The sequence below is a fragment of the Amaranthus tricolor genome, chromosome 11, assembly GCF_026212465.1.
Source record: "Amaranthus tricolor cultivar Red isolate AtriRed21 chromosome 11, ASM2621246v1, whole genome shotgun sequence".
NCBI lineage: Eukaryota > Viridiplantae > Streptophyta > Magnoliopsida > Caryophyllales > Amaranthaceae > Amaranthus > Amaranthus tricolor.
The window spans coordinates 19917883-19944161 of NC_080057.1; the positions used below are offsets into that span (position 1 = coordinate 19917883).

The 26279-nt window shown below is 32.5% G+C and overlaps 4 protein-coding genes across 4 annotated transcripts; 2 read left to right on the forward strand and 2 right to left on the reverse strand.

Moving 5' to 3' along the window:
• Positions 1-3890: 3890 nt before the first annotated feature.
• On the forward strand, positions 3891-7797 carry LOC130827356 (26S proteasome non-ATPase regulatory subunit 6 homolog). The gene is made up of 8 exons (XM_057693048.1): positions 3891-4103; positions 4196-4310; positions 5419-5509; positions 5618-5763; positions 5878-6097; positions 6202-6310; positions 6581-6749; positions 7331-7797. Exons 1-8 carry the CDS (start codon positions 3968-3970, stop codon positions 7503-7505), a joined length of 1161 nt encoding a protein of 386 aa, XP_057549031.1. The 5' UTR covers positions 3891-3967; the 3' UTR covers positions 7506-7797.
• A 1517-nt stretch (positions 7798-9314) lies between these two features.
• Positions 9315-12779, forward strand: LOC130827276 (nucleoside diphosphate kinase 2, chloroplastic). Its single transcript, XM_057692943.1, has 7 exons — positions 9315-9667; positions 9760-9816; positions 9950-10036; positions 10786-10866; positions 10964-11076; positions 11196-11245; positions 12509-12779. The coding sequence occupies exons 1-7, from the start codon at positions 9428-9430 to the stop codon at positions 12574-12576; spliced, it is 696 nt and encodes a 231-aa protein (XP_057548926.1). The 5' UTR covers positions 9315-9427; the 3' UTR covers positions 12577-12779.
• Positions 12780-13152: 373 nt separating this feature from the next.
• LOC130827277 (uncharacterized) lies at positions 13153-14678 on the reverse strand. The gene is made up of 2 exons (XM_057692944.1): positions 14437-14678; positions 13153-13736 (listed from the first exon to the last, which is right to left on the reverse strand). Exons 1-2 carry the CDS (start codon positions 14534-14536, stop codon positions 13441-13443), a joined length of 396 nt encoding a protein of 131 aa, XP_057548927.1. The 5' UTR covers positions 14537-14678; the 3' UTR covers positions 13153-13440.
• A 3170-nt stretch (positions 14679-17848) lies between these two features.
• Positions 17849-19717, reverse strand: LOC130827340 (60S ribosomal protein L44). The gene has a single exon (XM_057693022.1). It carries the CDS (start codon positions 19598-19600, stop codon positions 19283-19285), a length of 318 nt encoding a protein of 105 aa, XP_057549005.1. The 5' UTR covers positions 19601-19717; the 3' UTR covers positions 17849-19282.
• Between the last annotated feature and the right edge of the window lie 6562 nt (positions 19718-26279).

A 26279-nucleotide genomic window follows, 5' to 3' on the forward strand; every position in this document is an offset into this window, starting at 1 on the left:
TTAATCTAAATGTAAAGTTTTTTATTATACATTTTAATGATTTTTTTATGATATGTTTTCAGAGATATAAAGGTTTAAAATTTGCTATAAAGATAAACAAAAATTGAGCTGGAGTATTTTACTATTGGTATGAAATTCTTTATCAATATTTATTCATGTTGATAGCTCGATTTGTCATAACCTCTCTTGGCTTTATAAATTTGCTACATTCATATGTAAGTATTTGGAGAAGTGATGTTAGATAATAATGAAAAATGTGAACTAAAAAATTTTGAATTGAGTTTATATAATTAGTCTATTTTTCTTAGTAATTAGCCTACGATTAATATAAGATTCTGAAAAAAAAAATATATTGAAGTTTCTTCACAATAATAAGTTGGTAATGGACTACTGGACAGTGGTGGATCTAGGATTCGGAGTCTCAGGATGTACCAAGTAATGGACGAAATTTTGGCAGAGTTTTATTTGTAAAATTAACAACTAATTTTTTTAAAATCTGAAAAAATGACAAGTTGAAGCTCAATAAAGTTATAAAAATTATGATCTTATTCTTGAAAGAATTTCTCGTAATTAAGTAGTGTTTTCAATTAAAAGAATGATCGTAATTAACATTTATTTTAATCATATGCATTACTTGAATTAATAACAATTTGAACTTATTTATTAAATTCATTCCATTTATTCAAAATAATGTAACTAGAGAAAAATAGTGAAAAGTCAAATGAAACATATTGGGTAAATAAGAGAGTATTATGAATCGCTTGCTGTTAACAATGAGTGATGAATACATATTTTTTCTTTTTTTGACGTTTTATAATGGCCCTCTATAATACTTAAAACTTTTAAGAAATATATATATTATGATGACGTTTATTTCAGAAAATACTTTTGCCTCCCATTTAATTATTTATTTTTTTGGAAAAATTATCCTAAATAATTCCACCTATTGTCCATTTGTTGTGAATAACCTCTACTATTGATTATTTCTAATCTAAACTTTGTATATTTTTTGCTGACACCACTCCCCTTTACATTTTAATCGGCAACTATAGGTACCTACTAGTCGTTACATGATGTACAAATTTTATTCAAGCGTAAGCGCACGGTGTACGTGTAGATGCGGATCGAATACAAGGAAGTTAGGACAAGAAATTTACTAATTTCGATTAATTATATTGCTCAAGGGAAAAAGATATTTGATTGGTTTTTAACTAATAAGCTAATAATGCAATGAGATGTGGATTAAAGCTATATGATGAATAGATCTAGGGTGTCGGGAATCCCCTAAAGTCTTGTATGATCAAATTCTCATTAGTGTCTATGAAAAGTTGGATTAATTACGTGGTTAAATATGATCTTGTTAATCTCAAACTCTCGCTCTGTTCATTAACTATTAGATTTAGACCCTACTAATTCAATTCTCACACGCTAGTTTTATTGAACAAATTAATAAGAATTTAACTAAAATTTACCCTAAAGCAAAGTCGATCCCAATCTCACACACTAGTTCTATTGACTAGTCTTACAAAGCATGTTTAATTTAAGGTTATTAGCACAATTCAATCACTTTAATCCTAGTTTCATAGACACATTCAAGAATCAAATCATACTTGACTTATAGGTTCAAACCCTTACATTATAAAATGGATCTACTCACTAATTATGGTAAAAGCAATAAAAACAAACCCTAGGATGATACTAGACATGACCAAGAATGAAATAAATGACAAATTCAAGAAAATCAATAATTAAATACCAAGAACACCACAATTAAATCAAAAGGCAATAATTGAAGAACAAACTAATTGTTATTGAAGAAAGATTAACGACAAAAGTTAGAGTTCACTAAAGAAAGATTAAAACTAATACAAGGAATTAAACACTAAGAAAATTAAGTACTAGAGGAAACTTACAATACTTGAAGGAAGTTTAATGATGAAAGACAAAATTAAAAACTGAAAATTAAATGTAAACTAAAGAGTAATTAAATCTAATGAAAAATGAAGAAGGAGAAAAGAAGAACCCTAATCAGTCATTAGGGGCTTATTTATACTAATGAATTTAATTAACTTAAGGCTTAATGAAATGACGGCTGAAAATAAAAGCCCGCGTCTGAGATGCCAAACCGCCGAGTCGGCTTTCAAGAACAAGTCATAACTGCCGACTTGGCTTTTTCTTCTGGACAATTTGGTGTTTTGATCAGTCTTCACCGCCGAGTCGGCGGTTACTTCTTCTCCCTTGTGCCGAATCGGCGTTATATGAAGTTCAACAAATATCGCCGAGTCGGCTTTACTCTCTAGAAAAGTGGCTGAAGTCAGCATACAACACCGACTCGGCGTTTGCTTCTCCAAAATGCTTTCAAAACTTGATCTATTGCTCTTTTACTTCTCATGGCTTGATACAATCAGTAGCTTTTTCTTTCTCCGTATGCTTTTTCGTTGGTCTACCTTTATTCCTCTTTGATTGTAGATACCTACACTGGCCAGTATGAATGTGGTATAGGGTGCTGCCATATAAATTTTTATTGTGTCGTCATTTAAATTTTCCTCTATTAGATACCTCTATTCCTCTATTAGACAATATCATATAAATTTTCCCAATCCTTAAAGTTTGCCACCCTTTTCATTGTGTCGTCACCCCTTTCTTTAATGAAATTACTAAAATGCCCTTAAATCTATTTTTAATTATAAAATCAACCATCATTATTACTAAACTAAATTTATTAATAATAATTAAATTAAAATTTAAAAATTAAATTATTAAAGAAAACAATTTTTTAAAATCGGAAAATAAACCTAATCACACGTTTTGTGTTGAAATTTGATATTTGATCACTCTTCTAGCCAAAACATTTGACAGGGAAATCACATTACTGCAATGTTTGTAGTATTAAAACCTAGACTTCAAGATCTTTCCAATGACATATTATATGTCCAATGCCAATAACCGAGCGACAAATAATCTGTTAAAGTTTATTTGTGCTGAAATTTAATATATGTTCAATCTTTTGGGCATAACTTTTTATAGAAATATCGTATTAATGCAAGAGGTTTGTGGCATTAGAAACTAGACTTTAAGATGTTTCCAACGACATATTATATGCCCAATTTGGACTACGGTATGATCGCGTAAAATGCGCGATCGGACTGCGGTGTAGTCGCGCACTTTACGTGACCATTTCGTGGTCCGATCGCGCGTTTTATGCGATCATACCGCGGTTCGTTCGCGCGTTTTACACTACCATACCGTGGACTGGTCGCGTGCGACTAGATGTTAAAAATCCCTGCAATCTTTAAATAGTCGTCATTTCTCGCTCGGTTGTCAGAATTGGGCATATAATATGTCGTTGAAAAGCTCTTGAAGTCTAGTTTCTAATAACATAAATTTTGCATTAATACAATTTTTCTATAAAAAGTTATGCTCAAAAGACTGAATATGTATCAAATTTCAGCAAAACAAACTTTAAATGATCGTCATTTCTCGCTCGGTTATCGGAATTGGGTATATAATATATCATTGGAAAGATCTTGAAGTCTAGGTTCTAATACCGTAAACATTGCAATTATATAATTTTCCAATTAAAAGTTATAGCCAAAAGGGTGAGCATGTTCACATTTTAACACAAGCATTTTTTTGAAATTAACGATTTTTAGTTTTAGCTTGTTTTAGTTCAATGAGTGTTCGGAGAGAGTTTTTAGAGAGATATTAGAGATTGAAGGTTTGAAAAGTAACCAAAGGCAATCTTGAAAATTTGTTATATAAGGAATGACGTCAAAATGAAAAAGGCCGCGAAATTTAATAATTAACGTTCAGTCTGAAATAGTCTGGCCCAAAACCCATTTGAAAGCAAGTCGACCCGCCCTTCTAAGTGACCCAACTCATCCTCGCTTGCAATCATAATAACAAAGTAGCAATTTTGCTCTGCTAGTAAACTACAAAAAAATCGAAAACTCCGTAGTGAGTAGCCATGGAAGGTCAAGATGGTTCTCTAAATGCGCATCTTATACTTGCTAACAAGATTTTCCTTCTCACTCATTCTGATGTTCAAGATATTGAGAAAGTTCAGCTCAAAGATGAGGTTTTATCTTCCGTTAAATCTGACTGTAAGTTCTTAATCGTATAAACCCTAATTTATTACTTTTTCTTATTCTGTTCTATTTCGATTTGAATTGAGAGATGTTTAATTTATTTACAGCTATGGCATGTTTATATGAAACCCTTGCAAATAGAGGAGTTTTGGATTTAGATCAGTCGGTTTTGGATTCAATGCGGCAAAATATCAAAGAGGAGCTTAAAAAGATCGATGAAAAGTGAGTTTTCTTTGACTTGTTTTATTAGGGTATGATTTACTGTTAATTTGAAATATTAGGGTTTTGTTTGTGTTTTGCTGAGTTCAAATTGCTTTAAATAGATGGGAGTGTTACAAAATGTGAGCAATTACGAGAATTATGCACGTTATCTTGTTCACAAAATGTAAGGTTGATGGATCAATTTTATGCTGTTTTAATTGTTATTGGTTTTGTATTAAACTATCTTGTATCATAGTCTTTTGGGTTTTTGGTTGGACTGTAGGAGTAAACGCTTGAGGCTTTAGTTGTTTTCAGAAAGAGTAATGAACAGATGATGTGTAATGCTTGTAGTTTATTTTTGCTGTTGTGAATTTGTTTGGCAGAAGAGTAATGATCAAATCTTTCTAATTTTTTTTGGAAGAAGAGTAATGATCCAATGATGTAAAACACTCATAGATATCGTTCCAATTCCTGAAGATTGGGGCTCTATCGTAATGGTAAAGCTCTAGATGTGGAAAAGAAGAGACATATGAGGATCATTGCCTTCTAGGTGTTCTTCATCAGTTACACAAGTATTTAAATAAATAGCCTATTTTCATGCTATAGGCGTGAAAGAGTTATATCCAAGGTCAAATATAGTACACATCATGAATATTATTGCATGTATGGCCTATCAATAACCTATTCTTATCAAGATTCATAAATAAATTTTTTACAGGGGAGAGGCTAGGGATGTTACCAAAGAATCCTTTTTTTTTCAAAATTAGAAATTCTGCTGTGTCTTGTGCTAGATGTTTACTCTTTATGTAGTAGAGGAAAACTTCGATATCTTATACTCAAACCTATGGTACATGCTTAGTTACTTTGATAAATAATTGGTTGAAACCTGTAATTGTCCGACAATGAACTTGATTATGGATCATTTTGTTCAATTTATGTAGTAGATGGTTAATGTTTGATGTGCTGTTTGCTTTGTGTTGAGATGGGGAAGGTTAAAGCAGTTGAGTAGTGGGCAATTGGTTCATTTGTAGTTTTTCATGTTGCATAGTTATGCTTTGTGTATTTAATACTCTGATGTACATTGATATAGTAGCTTCACTATTATGTGATTTTTTTTATGTCGGTGTAGGATAACTGATGCTGAAGAAAACTTGGGTGAAAGTGAAGTTCGAGAAGCTCATTTGGCAAAATCTTTGTTCTTCATAAGAATTGGTGATAAGGTGAGAACTGATGGGCGAAAGCCTTTTCGATTGATTGTACCTAGCGACTTCTTCAGGGTTCTTGATGCTTTTGTTCTATAAATACTTCCATACCATTTTTGAATCTAGGATAATGCGTTGGAACACCTTAAAGTAACAGAGACCAAAACAGTTGCAGTGGGGCAGAAAATGGATCTGGTGTTTTATACTCTTCAAATTGGATTGTTTGATATGGACTTTGATTTAATTTCCAAAAGCATAGATAAAGCCAAAAAGTAAGCCTATGCTTAAAATTGTACCTCATTTATGTCTGTCAACTATTTATTGTTTTGTTTTTTTTGTTCTGTACTCGTTTAATTCTTAACTCATGCGAGGTTTCTTGATTCCAGCTTATTTGAGGAGGGAGGAGATTGGGAGAGAAAGAATCGTTTGAAGGTGTATGAGGGGTTGTATTGCATGGCTACCCGAAATTTCAATAAAGCAGCTAGTCTGTTTTTGGACTCCATCTCAACGTTCACTACCTATGAGCTGTTTACTTATGATACCTTCATATTCTACACTGTTCTTACCAGTATTATATCCCTTGATAGAGTTTCTTTGAAACAAAAGGTAATTTGGTTGGTTTATTTATGCTATTTTTGGCCTTTTTAACTTATTTTTATATTAACACAGATGTGTATACTAAACTACTAATGGTCATGGACATGTTGCAGGTAGTGGATGCTCCTGAGATATTGACTGTGATCGGAAAGATTCCTTACTTGTCTGAGTTTTTGAATTCTCTTTATGATTGTCAGTACATGTCATTTTTCTCAGCATTTGGTGAGTAATTTCTTTGATTTCTGTGATTAATTGTGTCTCATGTATTGCATTATCCACCTCTATTATGCTACTAGTCATCTTTTCGGTGGATTTATCGAGCATCATGGGCCACCTTTATTTCCTATCAGGGGAAGGGAGGCAGGCATACTCAATATGATTGCAGGAGCATTGATCATATCGCTGTCCGCTCTGTAGATTTAGTCCTACATTTACTTATTGCTATATATGAATGAATTTTGGTTTCATCAGCTTTCCTTTTATGTTGTTCAGCTGGCCTGACAGAACAGATAAAGTTTGACCGTTATCTACATCGACACTTCCGTTACTACATGAGGGAGGTCAGGACTGTTGTTTACTCGCAGTTTCTGGAATCTTACAAGAGTGTTACTATTGAGGCAATGGCAAAGGCTTTTGGTGTTACAGTCGAGTTCATTGACCTGTGAGTATTTGTTTACACTTTTTTCGTATAAACACTGCTCCTTGAAAAAAATGTTGTCTGATGGCTTTTCAAAGTCTCCTTGTGTTCAAGTATCTTTGAGTTTTACGTGAAAATTGTTTAAGAAAGTTCCTAATCAATTATATCTTTTATGCGCGAGATCTAGATTAGTTGGATTGAGGCCTTCATTCTCCTCGCTTCCTTAATGCTGAAGAACAAATTAGTTGTAATCACTATGTCACATGATTAGCTAGTTTTGTTGCAAATTGCAAATCGTAAATCATAAAAGCTTATTATCATTGTTTTTTCTTTTACTATTTCTAGGGCATATTGAGTGATCGCAAATTATGTTACATTGGTCTGTTTGGTTGACTGATCGTAGTTTCTAGAGGTGTTCAAAACATACTCGATGACCCGGTATTCACTCAACCTTATAATTATGTAAAAATTAATGTGGACACAAGACCCCAAACACCCGATCCCAAATAGTTCCTTTTTATATTATATAGTGTATCTTATTTTGAATGAATATTTAACCAGTAAAACCTAAAGCATTTATGTAATAATGTTTTTCTATCTGGTAGGGAACTGTCTCGTTTTATTGCTGCGGGAAAGCTGCATTGTAAAATTGACAAGGTAGCAGGAGTCCTGGAGACAAATCGTCCAGACGCCAAAAACGCGCTCTATCAAGCGACTATAAAACAAGGGGACTTTCTGTTGAATAGAATCCAGAAATTGTCCCGGGTTATTGATCTGTAAAACGTTTAAATCTAACGATTTGATATTTTGACAATCAGGAATTCTTCTTAGCTTTCCTTATGTCACTACTCACTTGTAGGTAGCGTCTCATTATGTTCATTTATTGTGACTTGTGAGGGAAAGTGACGATAGTCGATAGCAATTTGTTTGAACTTGAAACTAGGGTAATTTATCGAGTTTGTTTTAAGACATTTCGGATGTCTAGCACTATCCAACTAGAAAGGGGTTGGATGGGAAACGATATATTTTTTTTGTTTGGATATTAATTTTAAATGGAAGGGGATTTCAAAAAGGGAGTTTGAGAATAGCATTCCCTAAATTTTGTTTATATCAAAGTAGCAATACTTGCAAGAAAAATACTAAATTGGTATTTGTTATATTAGCTATTATTTCAATCTCTTTTCCATCTTTTACCTCAAAACAAATAAGGGAGGGTAATTTTTTTCATTGCCTCCATTCTTTCTTCCACCTTCGCCTTTTTTTCGGCTTTTCTTTAAATTTTTAATTGTTAAGTATGGTGACTCTAAGTAGTAGCACTATTGAATGGAGAGAAGAGTTATGGAGGAATTGTAGCTTGGTCCGCGGGGGGCGAAGCATCTGCTACCATGGTGCGTGGGGCGTGAAGAAGCCCGCGAGGCGCGTAGTGCGTTCTGTTTTCATGTCGCGGCTCGCAAAATGGCGGTTTCTTTTCACGGGAGCATTTTCCTTCATGCTTTTTCGGGTCGGTTACTTTGTGTTTATTATGTAATAACTTCCTTTCATTAGGCATTAGTATATAAACTCTCATTTTCGGGTTAGGGCATAATGATTCACATATTAAGAGAGATCACAAGAGAGCCATTATAATTTGTGAGTATGATTGTAATTTATCTTGTAAATTCTTTGTGATCATAGTGAAATTATTTGATCTCGGTGCCGGTGGACGTAGCTATCACATTGATAGTGAACCACGTTAAATCTCTTGTGTCATTTTCTTATTGTTTGCATTGAATTTCTTTATTATTTCATTATTGTTTATCGATTATTGCTTCCGCTGTAGCACAACATCATTCAAACATAATATTAATATTAATGTAAAATTAATTTATTCAGAAGCTAAATGAGCAATAGAGGTTTAAGATTGAAAATTGGAATTTCAATTCAACAACGGATGAAAGTAAGGTAGGGTGAAGAGGGGCGTTGCTTGATAATTTTTTTTGGCATATACTCATTCTGTTTTTTCTTAAATAAGTTCTTCCAATTAATCTTCACAGAATTTAAGAAAAATAAAATTTTTTAGGTGATAAATATATTATTTTATTAAATAATAAATTTGATGGAGGAAAAATAGGGACCATAAACATTAAAAAAAATATTAAAAAAAGTAAGTAGAAAAAATAGGGACTATTAAAAAAAATATTTTTATAAGCTTGTGAGAAACATGTTGAGATCAATTGTAATATAAAAATATTAAAATGAAGTTAGTGGAGTATATATGAGGATTATTAGCATTTTTAAAATATTCAAATGAATATGGACAAAGTTTATTTTGTTCAAAATTTGTGATATAAATAGAAATATTTTTTAAAGAACAAGAACAACTTAAATGATAAATGGGAAAAACTTTGAACAAAAATAGTACTATCTGTTTTCATTTGAACGAAAAATTCTAAAAAATTGATGTTTAGTAAGTATATAATTAAGATTATACTTCTTTTTATATAAATTAATGAGAAATCATAATTAAAGTTTAATACTAAAATTCGTAAGTTCTATATGACAAAAATATATGATAACGGAGGAGTGTTAAATAGCAAGGCAAGAAGCACAACCCCAAAAGTATAATTCCACATCCACGATCCTCATCATTTATATCAAAATTACCAACACCATTGTTTTGTGAGAAACAACCAAAGTTTAACCAAACCAAAGCAGCTAAAAGAATGGAAGCTGTGGGAGTAGCAAGTGGATTAAGCCCCTGCATTTCACCACCACCACTTCACTGCTCTCTCACCACCCACCTAAGTTCCCTCCATTTCCACCGCAACAACCACCATAATCAGCATAAATTAGCTGCATTTCACTCTCAATCCCATCTTTTTTCCTATTCTCCAACATCTCCTCTTTCTCCAAACAAACCCACTAAAACCCACATCTTTCTTCCTCGTTTGGTTGCAGCCATGGTTACTTTCTCTTTTCTTCTCAAATTTCTCATCTTTTTGTATTTTTGGATTGCCCAATTGAATTTATTTGCATCTTTTTGTCCCTTTTACAGGAAAATGTTGAGGAAACTTACATTATGGTTAAACCAGATGGAGTTCAACGTGGCTTGGTATCTTATTTTTATTTGAATAATTGACATTTTTCTTGTTTTTATTTTTCCTATCTTGTCAAAGCAATTTCTGGGTTTTATTGGATAGAGTTTTGAATAAGTGGGCTTGTGTTTTTTCCCCCATTTTTTGAAGGTAGGGGAGATTATTTCCAAATTTGAGAAGAAGGGTTTTAAGTTGATTGGATTGAAGATGTACCAATGCCCTAAAGATTTAGCTGAGGTTTGCTTATATTTAGATATTCTATGTTTCAGTGTTTTGTCTATATAAATTTGCTTGCTTCACTTGATTAATGTCAACATTTATTGCTTATGTTATTGATTGGATGTGATTGAATATGTTTGTTTCTGAGAAATGATTCATAATTGCTTAAATTGTGAGCTGATGGCCAATTAGGCTTTATTTTGATGGAATTTTTTGTTGTTGTTGTTGATAATATTATGAACTTTGGAAATGCAAATATTTTGTTCCTTGATTTCGTTCGGGGGGGGGGGGGGGCGCTTAGACGCTTAGTCCTATTAATCGAAACTACTATATGGTTCAATTCCATTCAAAGACCCCTGTAATATATAATAGTGTGACAATTCCCATCTCCTTCTCTTTGCTTGAGTTTGGTGTAGGCATCTATTACTTGGACTCGGAAACTGATGTGAGATATTGGTATGCGTCCAAGTGTTAGATATGTCTAAATATTAAATTTTACGCCTAGTATGAAGTGTCTAAGTGTTGTACCAATGTCTGAGTATCAAGGATCGGACACGGGTACGTGAAGCAAAATGAAGAGTCCGAGTAACATAGGTAGGATTATTAGTAAAAAGAACGGCGGCTATTAGTTGGATTGATAACAATGAGACATTATGTTCGTCTTGATTGAATAGACCGTATAGACTGTTGGCGTATCCAAAACGATGTACCAAAGTTGGGAAAACTTTGGTGTTTGTATGGTTTCTTATCAAGATTCATTTTCGCAGGAACACTACAAAGATCTCAAGGCGAAGTCATTCTATCAGAAGCTGATTGACTACATAACATCTGGTCCCGTTGTTTGTATGGTAATAGTCACTGCCCTGTGGCCTTTTTAATCTCCTTAAAAGTTAGCATCTTGCAATGAATATACAATATTTAAAAGTGGGATTCAATGTGTGTTAGGCTTGGGAGGGAGTCGGAGTGGTTGCATCAGCACGTAAGCTAATAGGGTCAACAGATCCTCTTCAAGCTGAACCTGGAACTATTAGAGGAGATCTTGCTGTTCAAACCGGGAGGTTGACCTCCTATCCGTTTAGTTACATTACCGTATCAACTAATTTTGCACTATCATGATGTTGCAATATTAACGAGCTATCAGCTTTACACTATCATTAATATAGCTTAATATTTGCAGGAATGTAATTCATGGAAGTGATAGCCCTGATAATGGCAAGCGTGAGATAGGTATGACTTCTATGCTTCAATTGCTGAGGCTGGCTTTCTTGATTAATTTATGGCTTTAATATTTACTTAATTGGTATAACTTCCAAATTAAAAAGTTGCATTTGATAACCAAGTATATATGATGTTCTCAAGTTTGATAATGGACGAATGAATGAACCAAAGTGTATCGCATCAAACCGGAAATCAAAGTAGAATTATCATATGAGCTAAAAGGTGTCGCCATAGTGTAAAAACAAGTCCGTATCGCATCGCATTAGCCGCTTTGTAAAGGTTTTTAAAACAAACGAGTCAATATTTCCCGCGTTGTAACGCGTTTTAGGCTGTATTAAGGGATATCTGATGATTCAACTGATCATTAAGCGTTACAATAACCACATTAATCTCGTTACCGCATCACCGTTACATTACCACGATAGCGATCGTTACCGCATTTTTACACTATGGGTGTTGCCTTGTTGTGAGTTATCTAGTGAATGGAAACACAAGTATTTGAAGGTCAAAGTCTTTTCAAGATAACACAAACAGTTGATTCTTAGAAAAGGTTCAAAAAACTTGTGGCTTTCAGAATAGCTTCGTTGTTAGTCTATGAAACTACGATTTGTTAGGAGTATTTTTGGGTAAAATTTAACCTCAAAAAACTTTTCTGCCGAAGAGATTTAATCATTTAATATTGGGGAAGGTGATCTTCATGTTTTACAAGAGCAAATGAAAATAGTTATAATCTGGTGGGGAAGGTTTTTTGGAAATGTAACCCAAAATATGATCCCACGTCGGAAAATTAAAGAGAGGTTGACTAACATATAAGCTTGATGGGCTACTCCTATAACCAATTGGTTTTAGGATGGATGAAACCTCATCGGATTTGTGTGCAGCAACTCTCCTTTTATGCGAGTCTTGCTGTGTACAAGCCTAATAACAAATGTATCAGGTTTACAAACACCACATTTCTCCTGTAAAGAAGACTAAAAGACGTTCATCCTTTCTGGTTACTAAGATCAGTTATACCTGACTACCTGAAATCACTCAGTTACTTATTAGTCTAGTCTTTGCGGATTGGCAAATGAAGACGGGCTGGGGGGTTCGCTAGGCAAAACCCCTACCTGGTACACTACTTGGTGGTGATACTGAAAAAGTTCAATTATACAGCGATTTCCTTTATTCTATTTACCTCCCTCTTTCTATGCAGATGTAATTTACGTAGTTCCGATATGAAGTACTTACCGAAACTTCATATTCTAGTCTGACTGAATATTCGTTTTGCAGCCCTGTGGTTTAAAGAAGGTGAAATATGTCAATGGACGCCTGCTCAAGCACCATGGCTGAGGGAGTAAAATTTAGCTCATCGTTTTGTATGTTTCTATTGATTGAGCACAATGCGCAGTTTTGAGGCTTTGTTTACCCTGGCTTAACGTTCTTTTAAATGATTTATGTTGATTCTGTTAGAGAATTATGTATGATTTTTGTATTTCACTTGTATACAAAAAACGCAAGTTTTAAAACCGAGTATGGAGTCCTCATACGAGCATTGACTGAACTAGGGTGATTTCCAACACTTTTCAATATCTTATATTATCAAGCAGAGATTCACGCGTAGCATAATCAGTTCACACAGCAGCTTGTGCCGCATGAGTATACAGACTAGGCGAATTGAACACATAAACCTTAAGCGTTCTTTTGGTTATTGGTTATTGATTCATGTAGAGGAGAATATTTCCTGTACAATTACTTACCCTTTAGCCTATTGAGACTTAAACCTTAAGCGTTCTACATCATGTTCACAAACTATATTAGTATGTGAAAAAACACTATGCACAACAAAGGTTGTAAACTAATACTCTGAAGTCTAAGGAGAAAACAAGGCGTCGTCGTCCTATCATTATTATACCCAGTATATCTCGTCCATAGAATAAAGAGAAAACAAGTGAATTATATTATTGAAATCATTAATCAACAGCACATCACTTAACTTGACATTACAAGAACATTGAAGAACCCTATTGTTGCAAGTTACACCCATGCCCATAAGTTATATCAACAAACAAAATGCCACAAACTTCCTAAACATAGAATCAAGCCTAGAAATTTTGACGGAATTCTGAGATCACGGCTTATGATTCAAAATGAACTTTTGAGGAACCTGTTGATCAGAATCACTTGAACAAGCAGAGATTTTCACGGAAAAACCTTTGTTGAAGCTAATTGCACCTTGTTTTTTGATGAGCAATGGCATACTTCGAAAAAAGATGGTGTATTGAGTTTTCTCCAATTCTCTTTTGTTCCTGATTAGGTCTTACAGGTACACTCGCGCAAGAACTATTACTGCTACAATCAGGCAGTCCTAGCTCGCTGCATAGCCCGGGAACTTTAGATGAATACTGAAATGCGTTGGAGTTGGATTCAACATCCATAGAATCTTGAGAGACCGGGCTTAATGTATCTTCGGAACTTAAACAACGTTGAGAACCTTTTTTGAGTTTCATTAGTGTAGCTTCTGCATCAACAGATGCGCAGCTCAATGACATTAGCACACATAGCAGCAGAAAATGAAAAGGTAGAAATTTTCTGTAGATTTTGGTTATACCCTTGAATCACTGAAATCTCATAAACAAAACACACAAATATTAAGATGAATTAACTTTCCCCATTTACTGGATTGGCAAGCTATTTGGGTACTTGAAATTTTGGTTCAGAAACAATAAATTAGGGTTTGCAGCTCAGTAATTCAATTGATCAAAAACTTAATTTCTGGATACAAAAATAACCCACAAAATGCAAACAATCCATAATTACTCGGAATTATTTTCACTGAAGAGTAGTCAAATTGATGCAAAAGTCAAAACCCTAATGGGCACTTGAGATTTTAGTCCAAAATTAATAATTTTTGAAATTACAGCTTAGAAAAAATAAATCAAAAACTCATTTCTGGATATAAAAACAACCCACCATATTAGAACAATCAACAATAACCGGCTTATTTGCATTGATGAGCAGTCAATTGATGAAAGTCAAAAACCCTAGATTGGATCCATGCGCAACAGTGAAAATTCCAAATTGGATGAACGAATTGATCTTCCAATGCAGAACTTAATTGAACAATACGACGAATACGTTTCGATTTACTCTTCAAATTAAGAAAGTAAATAGTAAAAAAGGGAAAAAGAGAAATTAAGAAGAAGATGAAGTAAAAGTACCATAGATGGAAAGAGAATCGTCTTTGTAAATCTTGGAAGGAAGGCGCTCTAATTCCAAGCACTCCACTGGCGATGGCGATGCTCTGATCCTTCCAAACATCTCTGGCTCTATCTCTTGATCTCTTCTTAGGTGAGAATGGAGAAATGAAGAACAAATCCTGCTTCTAGAATGTAGAAACCGATACCACTTAGCGGGAAGCTTATACTAAGAACTTGAAAGGGAGAACGAAAACGAAAGTCATTTCCCTCCTTTTCTGCTTTTTTTTTCTTTTAAATATATATTTTTTAAAAATTGGTGCTAAACAAATCAAAATACTCCATCCGTTTTAATATCTTCTTCTCAAATAGAATTTACGGATTTTAGTGTCAGATTTTGATTACGATTTTTCATCGATCTATAAGAATTAACATATTCATGTGGAATCTTGTTAGATTTTTCTCAATATATGCTTTTAAATATCAACTTCTTAAAGTTTTTAAAAAAACTCACAATTAAAATTATTTGATTTTAAAATTTGCATTGGAATCTACGAAAAAACAAAAGAAGTATTACATAGTCTTTATTTTTTTTTTGGTTCAACTTACTTTTACATGTATTTTAAAGTAAATTTTAAATTTTAATATCTCTAAGTGCGCAACTTAAAAAATTATATAAATTGTATATTAAAAATTAATGCATTAAGATAAATCTAACAAGATGTCACATGAAAATCAAATAAAATTTCACATAAATATATTTTATCTTCAATATATACTTCAAAAACTAATTTACACTCTCCTAATGTAAAAGAATTTAAAGTAGACAAATAAAGGGAAATTAAATGAGTTTAAAAATGCTCCATACAACAATTTTAGTTGTCTCGTTTGATTTACGTTGAACTTTGTACAAGATTTATCAAAACTTGAAAATGTGGCATTAATGTTTAATAACTTATTAAGAGACCCTAATATGAAAATATACCAAAATCAATAGGATCTGCCTAGACTGAATGTAAACTGAGTCAATTGACTGGATGAGTTAATTAGTTACATAATATGAGCATACTACAATCAAGTAATTTTTTTAAGGAAAAACAATTAAATTAATATTCATACTATTAAAGTTAAATTTAGTAAATATGGAGTATGACAAACCATGAAAAATAAAAGAAAATCATAGATGATACAAAGATTATGCACAAATTCTTAAATGAGAGTCTCCTGACATGTATATGTTTGGTGTGTTAAAGTGATCACTGACGATTTTAAAGTGATTAATTAAAGAAATTAACTAATTATATAGGCTCGTCTCATGAGGAGACACAAAACGAGCCAATAATTGTGAGGAAACAAAATGATAAAAGCTTGAGCAATGAGCAGGTGTATTATTGGCAGCAATTTGGTAGTAAAAGAAGTTGGATTTGGACAAATGACAATGGACATATAGTCGTCTAAATTGGCGGGGCTGCGCAATCTTTACATGATCATCACAAAAGTGACTTCACAATTTCTCACATTTACACAATAATCTAGCTGATACCTTCGCTTTTTTTTCAGGCAACTTCCCATATTTTGTGGGTACCTGCCCTAAAGATTGCTTTCCATAAAAAGGGCCATTTATTCAGCTCCAATCATGATTATAACTTCTGGGATTTTCTAGATTTTGAACAACACCCACTTCCCAATCACTAACCAATCCTTTTGTTACTACTTTTCATCAATGGATTCTCTCTTAGTTTCACTTCTTATTGCTTTTGTTTTTCTTACCTTTCCATCTGTAACCATGGCAACAACCAACACCAACAATCCACCGCCACTGCTGCAGCCGCCGCTTGCGTTTCCACCTGAACCATCACCGCTTGCACTTGAACTTCCACCGCTGCCACAAGAACCGTTGGCATCGCAACCTGTGGAATATTCACCCTTGACACCGCCACCGTATCACCATCTGAATCTTTCGCCGCCTCCATCCGATGAACTCTTTCTATTGCCACATTTTATGCCTCATCACAAAGCTATACATCCATATCATCTATCACCAAGGATTATTTTGCCACCGTGTCATCCATGTCATAAAATGCCGCACAAGTTCAATCCACCACACCGAAAACCGCACTTGATACCACATAAACCAAAGATGCTGCATAAGTTTAAACCACATCCGAAAAAACATAGACCGCGACCACACAAGTTCATTATACCACATCATAGACACCACCATGGTAAGAAAAAGCATCAACATTGGCAACCAATACATAAGCATCACTCTTCAAAGCATCGTCATTGGACGCCAGTACATAGTCATCACTCTTCCAAACATCATCGCCATGGGTCAGAACATCGTCATGAGGTGCAAAATGGACATCACTCTTCTAGACAACACAACCGACACTACCACTATCATTGGCAGCCGTATTTTGGACATCACCCCTTTTTCCATCCGCATTTGGAACCAAAGAAACATCACCACCATGGCCATCATCATCATAAACGAAGACATCATGGTCGTGGTCATCAAATGTCTCGTCACCAACGAAGGCCAGTTTACAAACCACGACACATTGGAAGGGGACAACAAAGCCATCAACACCACCATGGGATGGTATATCATAGACACCACCTGCCGGTAAATCACAATCATCAAACGGTATACCATGCAAGCCCTTCAACCATGCATCATCATGTGACTAATCACAGGCAGCACCCGCAAGTATCTCACCAACACAGGACAACATACCATGGGCATCAATCTCCTACACCTCATCATGGGAACCATGAACATCATAACCAAGATCAATATAATCATCAAAATCCTGGAACACAAAACCATAGACACAGTCCTCCTGCATCTGACCATCACGAGGAACAAAATCATCATACCCATAAGAAGGTGCCTCGAAAACATGCAAAACCACCTCATAGCCACCCCAAAAAGTCATCATCTAAGAAACACAGTGCATTGACATCGCATCATCACAGTACAAAAGTAAATCATCAGCACCACCAACACAATCAGAACCACCACCACCATAATCAACCTACCGCAGAAATGAGTAGCACGATGAAACATGCTGAGCCCCCATCATTAATGTGATCAATTGAGCACCTGATGACCAATGTCTTTATAACATCTCTTATAGACTTCTAACCTTTCTGAATGTAGCTACAGTTCATGGTCTCTAGAAAGCTTGATAAACACATGACAGATACAATTCAAGCAAGAACAACTTGAAGAACAGATTGAGTAGCTACTAGATTAGATCACAAAATGTCCTATAAAAGCACCCCATAAAAATTTCATGTCTTAAATTACTTTTAATTTTTATAATATACTGATATAGAAAATAAGCATTTCTGAATTCCGATTGTTAGTGTACACTCAAAGTATGTGCTTATTTTTTTATATAATTTTCATGTAGAGAAATTCCTTATGATTCCGGTACTATTTCTATTAGTCAATCATTTTTATTAGAGCTTTAGGTGTCATAAATATTTGATTGGCACATAAAAAGCGCAAAAAGCACACCCCTTACGTTTCTCGTTGAGCCCAGACTAAAAGAAGAGATTTTTCTAGAGCCTCGCTTGGAGGAGCGCTTTTTGAAACAAAGTTGACAACATTGCTAATAATTTAACCTAAGGGTAGCTCATTGTCTTCCCTATCGCTAGACTCATTATTATCCCCATAAAAGATTTTGATAATCTTTTGTATCTTAACCAAGCTCATTCCCAAGTCAAGTACTCAAAAACACTTTCTTCACATCATTGTGTAGTTGTGTACCAATAAAGTTAGTGTACACTAGTTCTAGAATAGGATCACAGCATTGAAGAACGCCAATAATCACTTCAACCACCGATACTTCAAAGTGTAAGAGAACAAATAAACAGAAGCCACTTAAACCAAGACCTAGGCAGCTTTTTTCACGGTCATGCACGTAGGGCGTTACTAAGTTGAACCAAGTCGCACATATCAAACATGGTAATGGCATAAGAACAAAAATCGGAAAATCTGAAAACTATAACACAATAGGTGCAACTTACAACTAAGTGCAATGCCAGTATTGAGGATGGAATCAAGTGAAGTTCTATGCTACTTAGTAGCACCATTTTGGGTCCTAAGAGTTTCATATTGCAATATCTAGAATGTATCACCTTTCCATTTTCTAAAGATCTCGAATTGCATTACAATACAAAAAGCAAAAATAAGAAGTCGAAAATTGCCATCACCGCTACAAGGTTTATTGCAATCACTATCACCAAAGATCAAGGCCGCGAAGCTAAGGTAGCATTGCAATCCAAAGTTCCATGTCTAAAATTATGACTTTGGAAGTTATTATTTTTTGTTTATGCATCAAAAATAAGTATCTTTCAAAAAGAACCCAACTTGTTATACTAAGGAACCTAAAATATAGTGACATATTAAATTAAATAAAAAAAAATTTGGTGACAAATAAGTTTTTTCAACAAACAACACAATGGAAAACAACAACATTCCATTACTCTAATACCATAAACTGAGCCATGGCTCCGATTTAGACGGGATTTAGGGATCGGATGCAGTCAAACCTACCCTCGTTTATAAGGGCAAAGAGTTTATTTCCAATAAAATCTTAGTAGAAAAATTATACTAAATTCTCAATCAACAACACAATGAAAATCATGAAAATTAATAAATAAACCAAAGATAACCCAATACTTATAATAAAAGAAAACCCATTCATATCACCACATGAATCCATAAAAACTCAATTCTAATAATAGTGCAAAAACACAAAAACCCAAGAAGTAATTCAATATTCAAAACTAATACCATAATCCAAAAACGTAAACAAAATCCAAATCTTGAAACAAAAGTGAGAGAGAAATACATCTAAAACAAGGATGTACCCTTGCCCTTCTTATCACCACCGATTTCAAAATGTTTGCAACGCTTAATTGGGTGCTGTGAAACATGTTTGCAAGATTGACATTGAAGCCTCAACACAATCTTCTTAGTAGTCTTAGCTTTCTTGTGAAAAACAGGCTTAGTTTGACCTCCATAACCAGATTGTTTGCGATCATAACGGCGTTTTCCCTGAGCAGCAAGACTGTCTTTACCCTTTTTGTATTGGGTCACTTTGTGGGTTGTGTGTTTTTTGCATTCCTTGTTTTTGCAATAGGTTTTCTTCACCTTTGGAACGTTCACCATTTTCGCTGGAAGAGAAGTATGAACCCTAGAAATTGAAATGGGGAAAATGGAAAAAATGGGAAAGAGAGATGTATTTCTTCGAGTGATTAAGGTTTTATTAAGTTTAGGTTTTGTGTTTTAACAACTATTTTTGAGAAACCGTAGATTGGTCCGTGCCTCGGTGGACCTCAATATAAGAATTGTCTTTCGGTTCGATAATTTCAAAATAACATTTTATATTTTTAAAATATTGACATTAATAATTAACCTTTCACACATTTATGTCATCTTAGAATTATTTTCTAATAATATAATATTTTTCATACATTTACTCACAATATACTACATCATTAATAATAGATAACAATTGGATTATTAAATCATAATCTAAAGGTAGTATAAATCTTATAATGAATCCTCTCATCCTCATACAACAATTTGTTCTCATATTAATTTCAATGGACTTTTACTCCATCACACAACCTCCTCTAAAACACAATAAATTATTGTATGAAACAATTTACATTGGGAGACGCGTTTTATAGCGTTAAATAGTCTAACTATTATAATTAGGAAAAATTATCTAGAATAATCCATCTTTTTCATGATTTTCCTATAATAATCAACTATTGATTAACTGTGAATAATCCCAATTTTATGGGATATTTATCTAAAGCAAACTCAGGTAACCGAATGACCTTCTATTGCACACCATGTTGAATAAGAAGAGCCTTCATCTTGACTTTTCACAAGCTAAAAATCTGATTTCTATCAAACTTCTCGATGTCTAACTTTGTGGAAGCCATATTAAACCCGATCATCAACTAAGAACTCAAAATTAATCATCAAGAAACCTTTGCTATGATACCAATTGAAGTTTAAGAGTGATATATGCACTAGGACACTTAATTTTACCAAGGATCAATGATAAGAAACCTTAGTCGAATTGAGAAAAATTGAAGAACCTAAATCCTAATAATTCTTGAATCAATAAATTATGTAAATCTAACAATAATTAAAATAACACAATAAATTTAAATGGTTCATCCAATATGAATTATGTCTACTATTAGTCTAGATGTTTTTAATGATGTGAAATAGTTTTCAAGAAGCATTAATGAAGGATTTACAAATGATTGTTTGAAGAACAAGGGGAAAAGAGTTTTAGAGAGGGTTAGAGAGATTGATAAAAATCAAGAGAGAGAAGGTTAGGGAAATTTTTTTAACCCACTTTTGTACCTTGTAATAATAAGTATAGAGTATAGACCTTATACCACAAGAGTCCTGTGGATCCAAGGAACCCTATAAAACTATTTCAGTTTAAGGTTATAATTGATCATTTTGAGATTGTATGCGTATATTGAGCTAGCCTAATATAAATGGTCTCACCATGAAACCATCTCATTCGAGAATTTGTAAACACTAGATAAATTTACGCGCCAAACATGATTTCTAATTTTAATTAAACAACTAATTATATAAACGATTTCTAATTTTAATTAAACAACTAATTATATAAACAATACATAACTACATTATTATGCAACTTACATTATTATGCAACTTTTAAATCGAAATAGATTAAAAATTATTAATTTATTTGAATACATTTAAAATATTTAATAACATGCAAATCACTGTTAGATCATAAAAATGTATTACTATTATATATACTCATTTCTTTTTTTATAATACTCCTTTCATCCCATATAAAATGTAACTCTATGAATGCATAAAAATTAAGAGAATTTCATTAATTTAATATTTCTTGCCATATGTGTACAATATTAGATCTTTTTATATTATAAAACGAGAAACATAACAATATAACACTTATTTTTGAATTTTAAAAAAGAAAAATATCATCATCATCAATCCAATATTTCGCTCGAAAATAGGGTCTGAGTGAGGAAGGTGACAGACAATCCATACCTAACTTATTGAGAGGGAGTGTCAAAGAAAAGCGGTCAATTTAACCCCTAAAAGTGAGAATCCTGCATAAAGAGGAATGTGATTGACATTATTCCCTTAAGAGCAAAACTACATGCAGAGAAATAACATTAGCCAAAAACAAGAGTTGAGACAATATAATAGACCCGTTGAGTAAAAAAAGGACAAAAATGGGCGAATAAGAAGCAACTAGACATCAGCACAAGAAACGCAACTGAAGAAACTATTAACAATTTAGAATGTGAATTTGGAGTCTCCAACTTTTCCTATCCTAGTTAGGTCCTCGAAGAGGTGCAACTTACTCAAGTCGTCCTTAATTTGCTCAACCCACGTTTTCCTAGGTCTTTCTCGACTCCTCTTACCTTCCACTATAATGGTTTCTATCATTCTGAAGGGAGAGTCGATAGGCTATCTTTGCACAAGTCTAAACCATTTTGACCTATTTTTACGCATCTTAGCAAATAATGGGGCAACACTTAGCTTCTCTTTAAACTCCTAGTTTTTGATCTTATCCATCATTTTTTACCGCACATCTATCTTAACATTCGCATCTCTGTTACTTCCATTTTTCGTTCGTGAATCTTCTTAACAGGCCAACACTCTGACCATACAGCAATGCTAGCCTAATGGCACATCTGTTTAATTTACCTTTCAGTCTAGCCGGGAACTTTTTATCACATAACACTCCGGTGACCGCTCACCACTTAAGCCAACCCGCTTGTATACGATGTGTTACATCTCCATTAATCTCCCTGTTACTCTAGATAACAAACCCTAAATACTTGAACTTGGTCTTACTAGCCACACTATCTCCTCCAATGGTCACCGCTTGACTATCATCTTGCTCTTTGCCACAGAAATTGCATCTCAAATACTCCGTTTTTGTACAGCTAATACAAACCCCGTTGCTTTCTGAAACCGCTTTCCAATCATCTAATTTAGTATTAGCCTCCTCACTAGATTTTGTAACCAACATTATATCGTCGGCGAATAATATGCACTAAGGTACAGTTTCCCAGATGGACTTGGAAAGCTCATCTATGATGACTGTAAAAAGAAAAAGGCTTAGTGTCGATCCCTGATGTAAACCTACACTAACTAGGAAAGACTTTGTAATCCCAACAGGTGTCTGTATGTTAGTTGATGCTCTATCATATAGGTCTCGTATAGCGTCAATATGGCTTTGTGAGATTTCTTATCCTCCAAGCTCTCACAGAAATCACGGTATGCTATCATAAGCCTTTTCCAAATCTATAAACACCATATGCAAATTCTTTTTTCTCTCCCTATATTTTCTATTAGTCTTTTTAAAAAAGAAAAACAAAATATATTAAATGGGACGCGGCTAGTATTTGACAACTACAAAAAATCATACAAAAATAAAAAGTGAATCTTTAGAGTAGTGAAATATTATTATATTGAAAAAAACATGTAAAGTATTAATTATTATTATATTGAAAAAAATATGTAAAGCATTAATTTGAAAATAGGTTTAAAAAATGATTATATATAAAAAAATCGTTCAATAAACAATTTAAATTAAAATAGAAAAAATTATCTAGAATAATCAAATCTAGAATAATCAAATCTTTTCATGATTTTCCTATAATAATCTTACTTATTGATTAATCATGATAATCCAAATTTTAGGGTGTATTTGCCTAGAGTAAACCCGGTAACCGGATGACTTGCTACAACAAGTTTTTTTTTAAAAAAAGATAAATTAAAATAAAATATCTAAATAATGTAAAAAAATTCTAATTTTTTTTATCATTCAAATTTTTTGATGTAAATTTAAAAAATTTTTCTCTATTACATTAGTTTTCAATTTACTTTTTTTGATAAATAATTACCTACTTCAGCAAGTTATTTGGTTACCTAAGTTTACTCTAGGCAAATACCTCATAAGGTTGGGATTATTCATGGTTACTCAATAGATGGGTATATTGTAGGAAAATCATGAAAAAATTAGATTATTTTAAGTAATTTTTCCATCAAAATATCTACATAAAAATAATAGAAAAATATTTATCATTATTATAACCAATTACACAAAAATACTCAAATGGATTAACCGTGAAAAGATTATTAAAAAAAATTTTGAAATTAATTATTTATTTTTTACATAATATTTTAATGTATAAAATGATTGTTTTAATTATATCTTCTTATCTTAATTCATTGCGATAATATATTTTTGATAATTTATATATGATACACCAATGAAAATACACATCAAATTATTATACCGTCTATCATCCCTACTAAAGATAAATACTTTTGTATTAATTTTATTTTCAATAATTATCTTCTATTCCTTGAAAGAAAACACACATATTCCACCGAAAATAGTTAGATGAAGCATATACATACCAAGTTTCGTTGCTTGTCTTTGTGAATGGTAATCCAAATGCAATTACAATCTGGTTTTGTCCTAAATTACAACCTTCTATCAAGTGGGGTTCTCAACTTAACATTTGAATATTGTTGGCATGAGTTATCCCACATCGATAAATTGAAAATGGTGTGCACGCTTTATAAGCTATTAGAGACCTTCTTCCCATTGCCATATGGTTTTGGGATGGTATATATCTCCTTGGCTTATGAAGTGTGTGCACCTCGTGTTCCCCGTTAATATGCAGGCATTCACAATAAGTCCAGCCTAATTAAACATGGTATCAGAGCCGATGGTTCGATCAATAATTTAAAAATGGTAGGTTCGAAAAGAATGGCGTTCCTACCCTAATTAATTACTCCCACATGCGAACTTGACGGGGGTTCGCATGTGAGGGGGGGTGTTGGGATGAGTTATCCCACATCGATAAATTGAAAATGGTGTGCACGCTTTATAAGCTATTAGAGACCTTCTTCCCATTGCCATATGGTTTTAGGATGGTATATATCTCCTTGGCTTATGAAGTGTGTGCACCTCATGTTCCCCATTAATATGCTGGCATTCACAATAAGTCCAGCCTAATTTAACAAATATTTTTAATTCTTTATAAATTCATACCTTTTTTGTTTAAAGGTTTTGCTACAATTTTTTTTCTTAAAATTTTTGCTATATCTTTATTGTTTTACAATAGTATATAAACTTTATTTAATTTTCATCTATAAATTTAACTTATGTTTACATTTTATTTTACATTATTTCTTTGTCTCAATTTACACCACTTTTTAATTTAGTAATATCCTATTGATTTGGAACAATTTTTTTACAAGGATCCCATCCTCCTTTTTATTCTAAATCTATAAACTTATTCTTTATCCCATAAGACATTTATTTCTATCATCTACTTGTTTATTATAATTATCTAACTCAATTCTCAGTTCTCTTAATTTCGTCAAAATATATGAGATATTTCTTCCGCAGCTCATAAAGTACTAGTAAGAAAGTCGTGCAATGCATGGTTTTTATAAAATTTAACATTTGTGAATACTCATGCAAAAATTTAATTTATAATTATTTAAGACTTGTATTTGAGTTTATGAAGTTTGATGATCAAAAGTTTAAAGTCATTTTTAAAATATTGGGTAAATAAGATTTTAATTTGAAAACTAAAAACTATCAAAAGATAATAATATTTTAATAGATCTTATTAAGTAACAATTTTTTTGGGATAAAAAATAATTTTTTATTAATTGAGTATAATGTAAATATTTATGTAAGTGAATCAAATTAAACATATAGAAAAACCACATGCATCTAACATTGGTAATAAAAATCAAATATTTGATTTAAATCTTTTTGATTTGCATGAAATAACTTACAAAACTAATATAATATAATTTTTTTCTAACTTTAATACATAATTAATAATAACTAACATCCACAAAAAGTCAACTGAGTTTATTTTGATCTACAAAGACTTTATTTCTAAAATTATTTATACACTCCAAGTTATTAATACCATATTTTTTACAATAATTCACAAATTATTTTTCAGTTCTTATCTGTCTATTTAACTTATATTTTCATTTTATTTATATTCTTTCTTTGTCTTTCTCAATTAACATCACTTTTCAATTTATTTTATCTGATCGATTTTGCACAATGTTTTTTACAAGGGTCCCACCCTTCTTTTTACTATCGTCCACCAGCTTATTCACCCTTCTATCTTAACCATTTATTCTATCATCCACTTATTTATTGTTATTTATTGTATTATTCTAACTCAATTCGAATTTCTATAATCCAAAATAGATGAGATATTTCTTGTTCAACTTTATAAAGTTTTTTTTCTCTCTTATAGTCAATTATATTGCTCATAAATTGTACATTAATATTCTATTATCCCAATAATTTTAAGTGGCTCTCACCTAATATAAGCTTTAGAAGAGTCGACTATATGCAATCTATCTTTATTAATGATAAAACTAAAAAAAATTATTTTTATTGTCACTTAATAATAAATATACTCCCTCCAATTCACTACTAATGTCTCATTTGTTTTATACACTTTATTCAATGCATTTATTTAAACATTAATATCTCTAATGGTACAAAATTAAAAATTATGAGAAGTTGATATGAATAATTCTTGCATTGAGACGAATCAAACAAAATTTCACTTAATTATATTTTAACTTATAGATTAATAATAAAATACAAATTAAAAACAAAAAATAAATAGTATCTAAAACGTTTATACCGAGTGAGAGTATATAATTTCGCTCAAATAATTGCCCATAAGGCCACAAAAATTATAGTTTTAGCAAAAGATGTGATTTTTGTCTAAAAAAAACCATA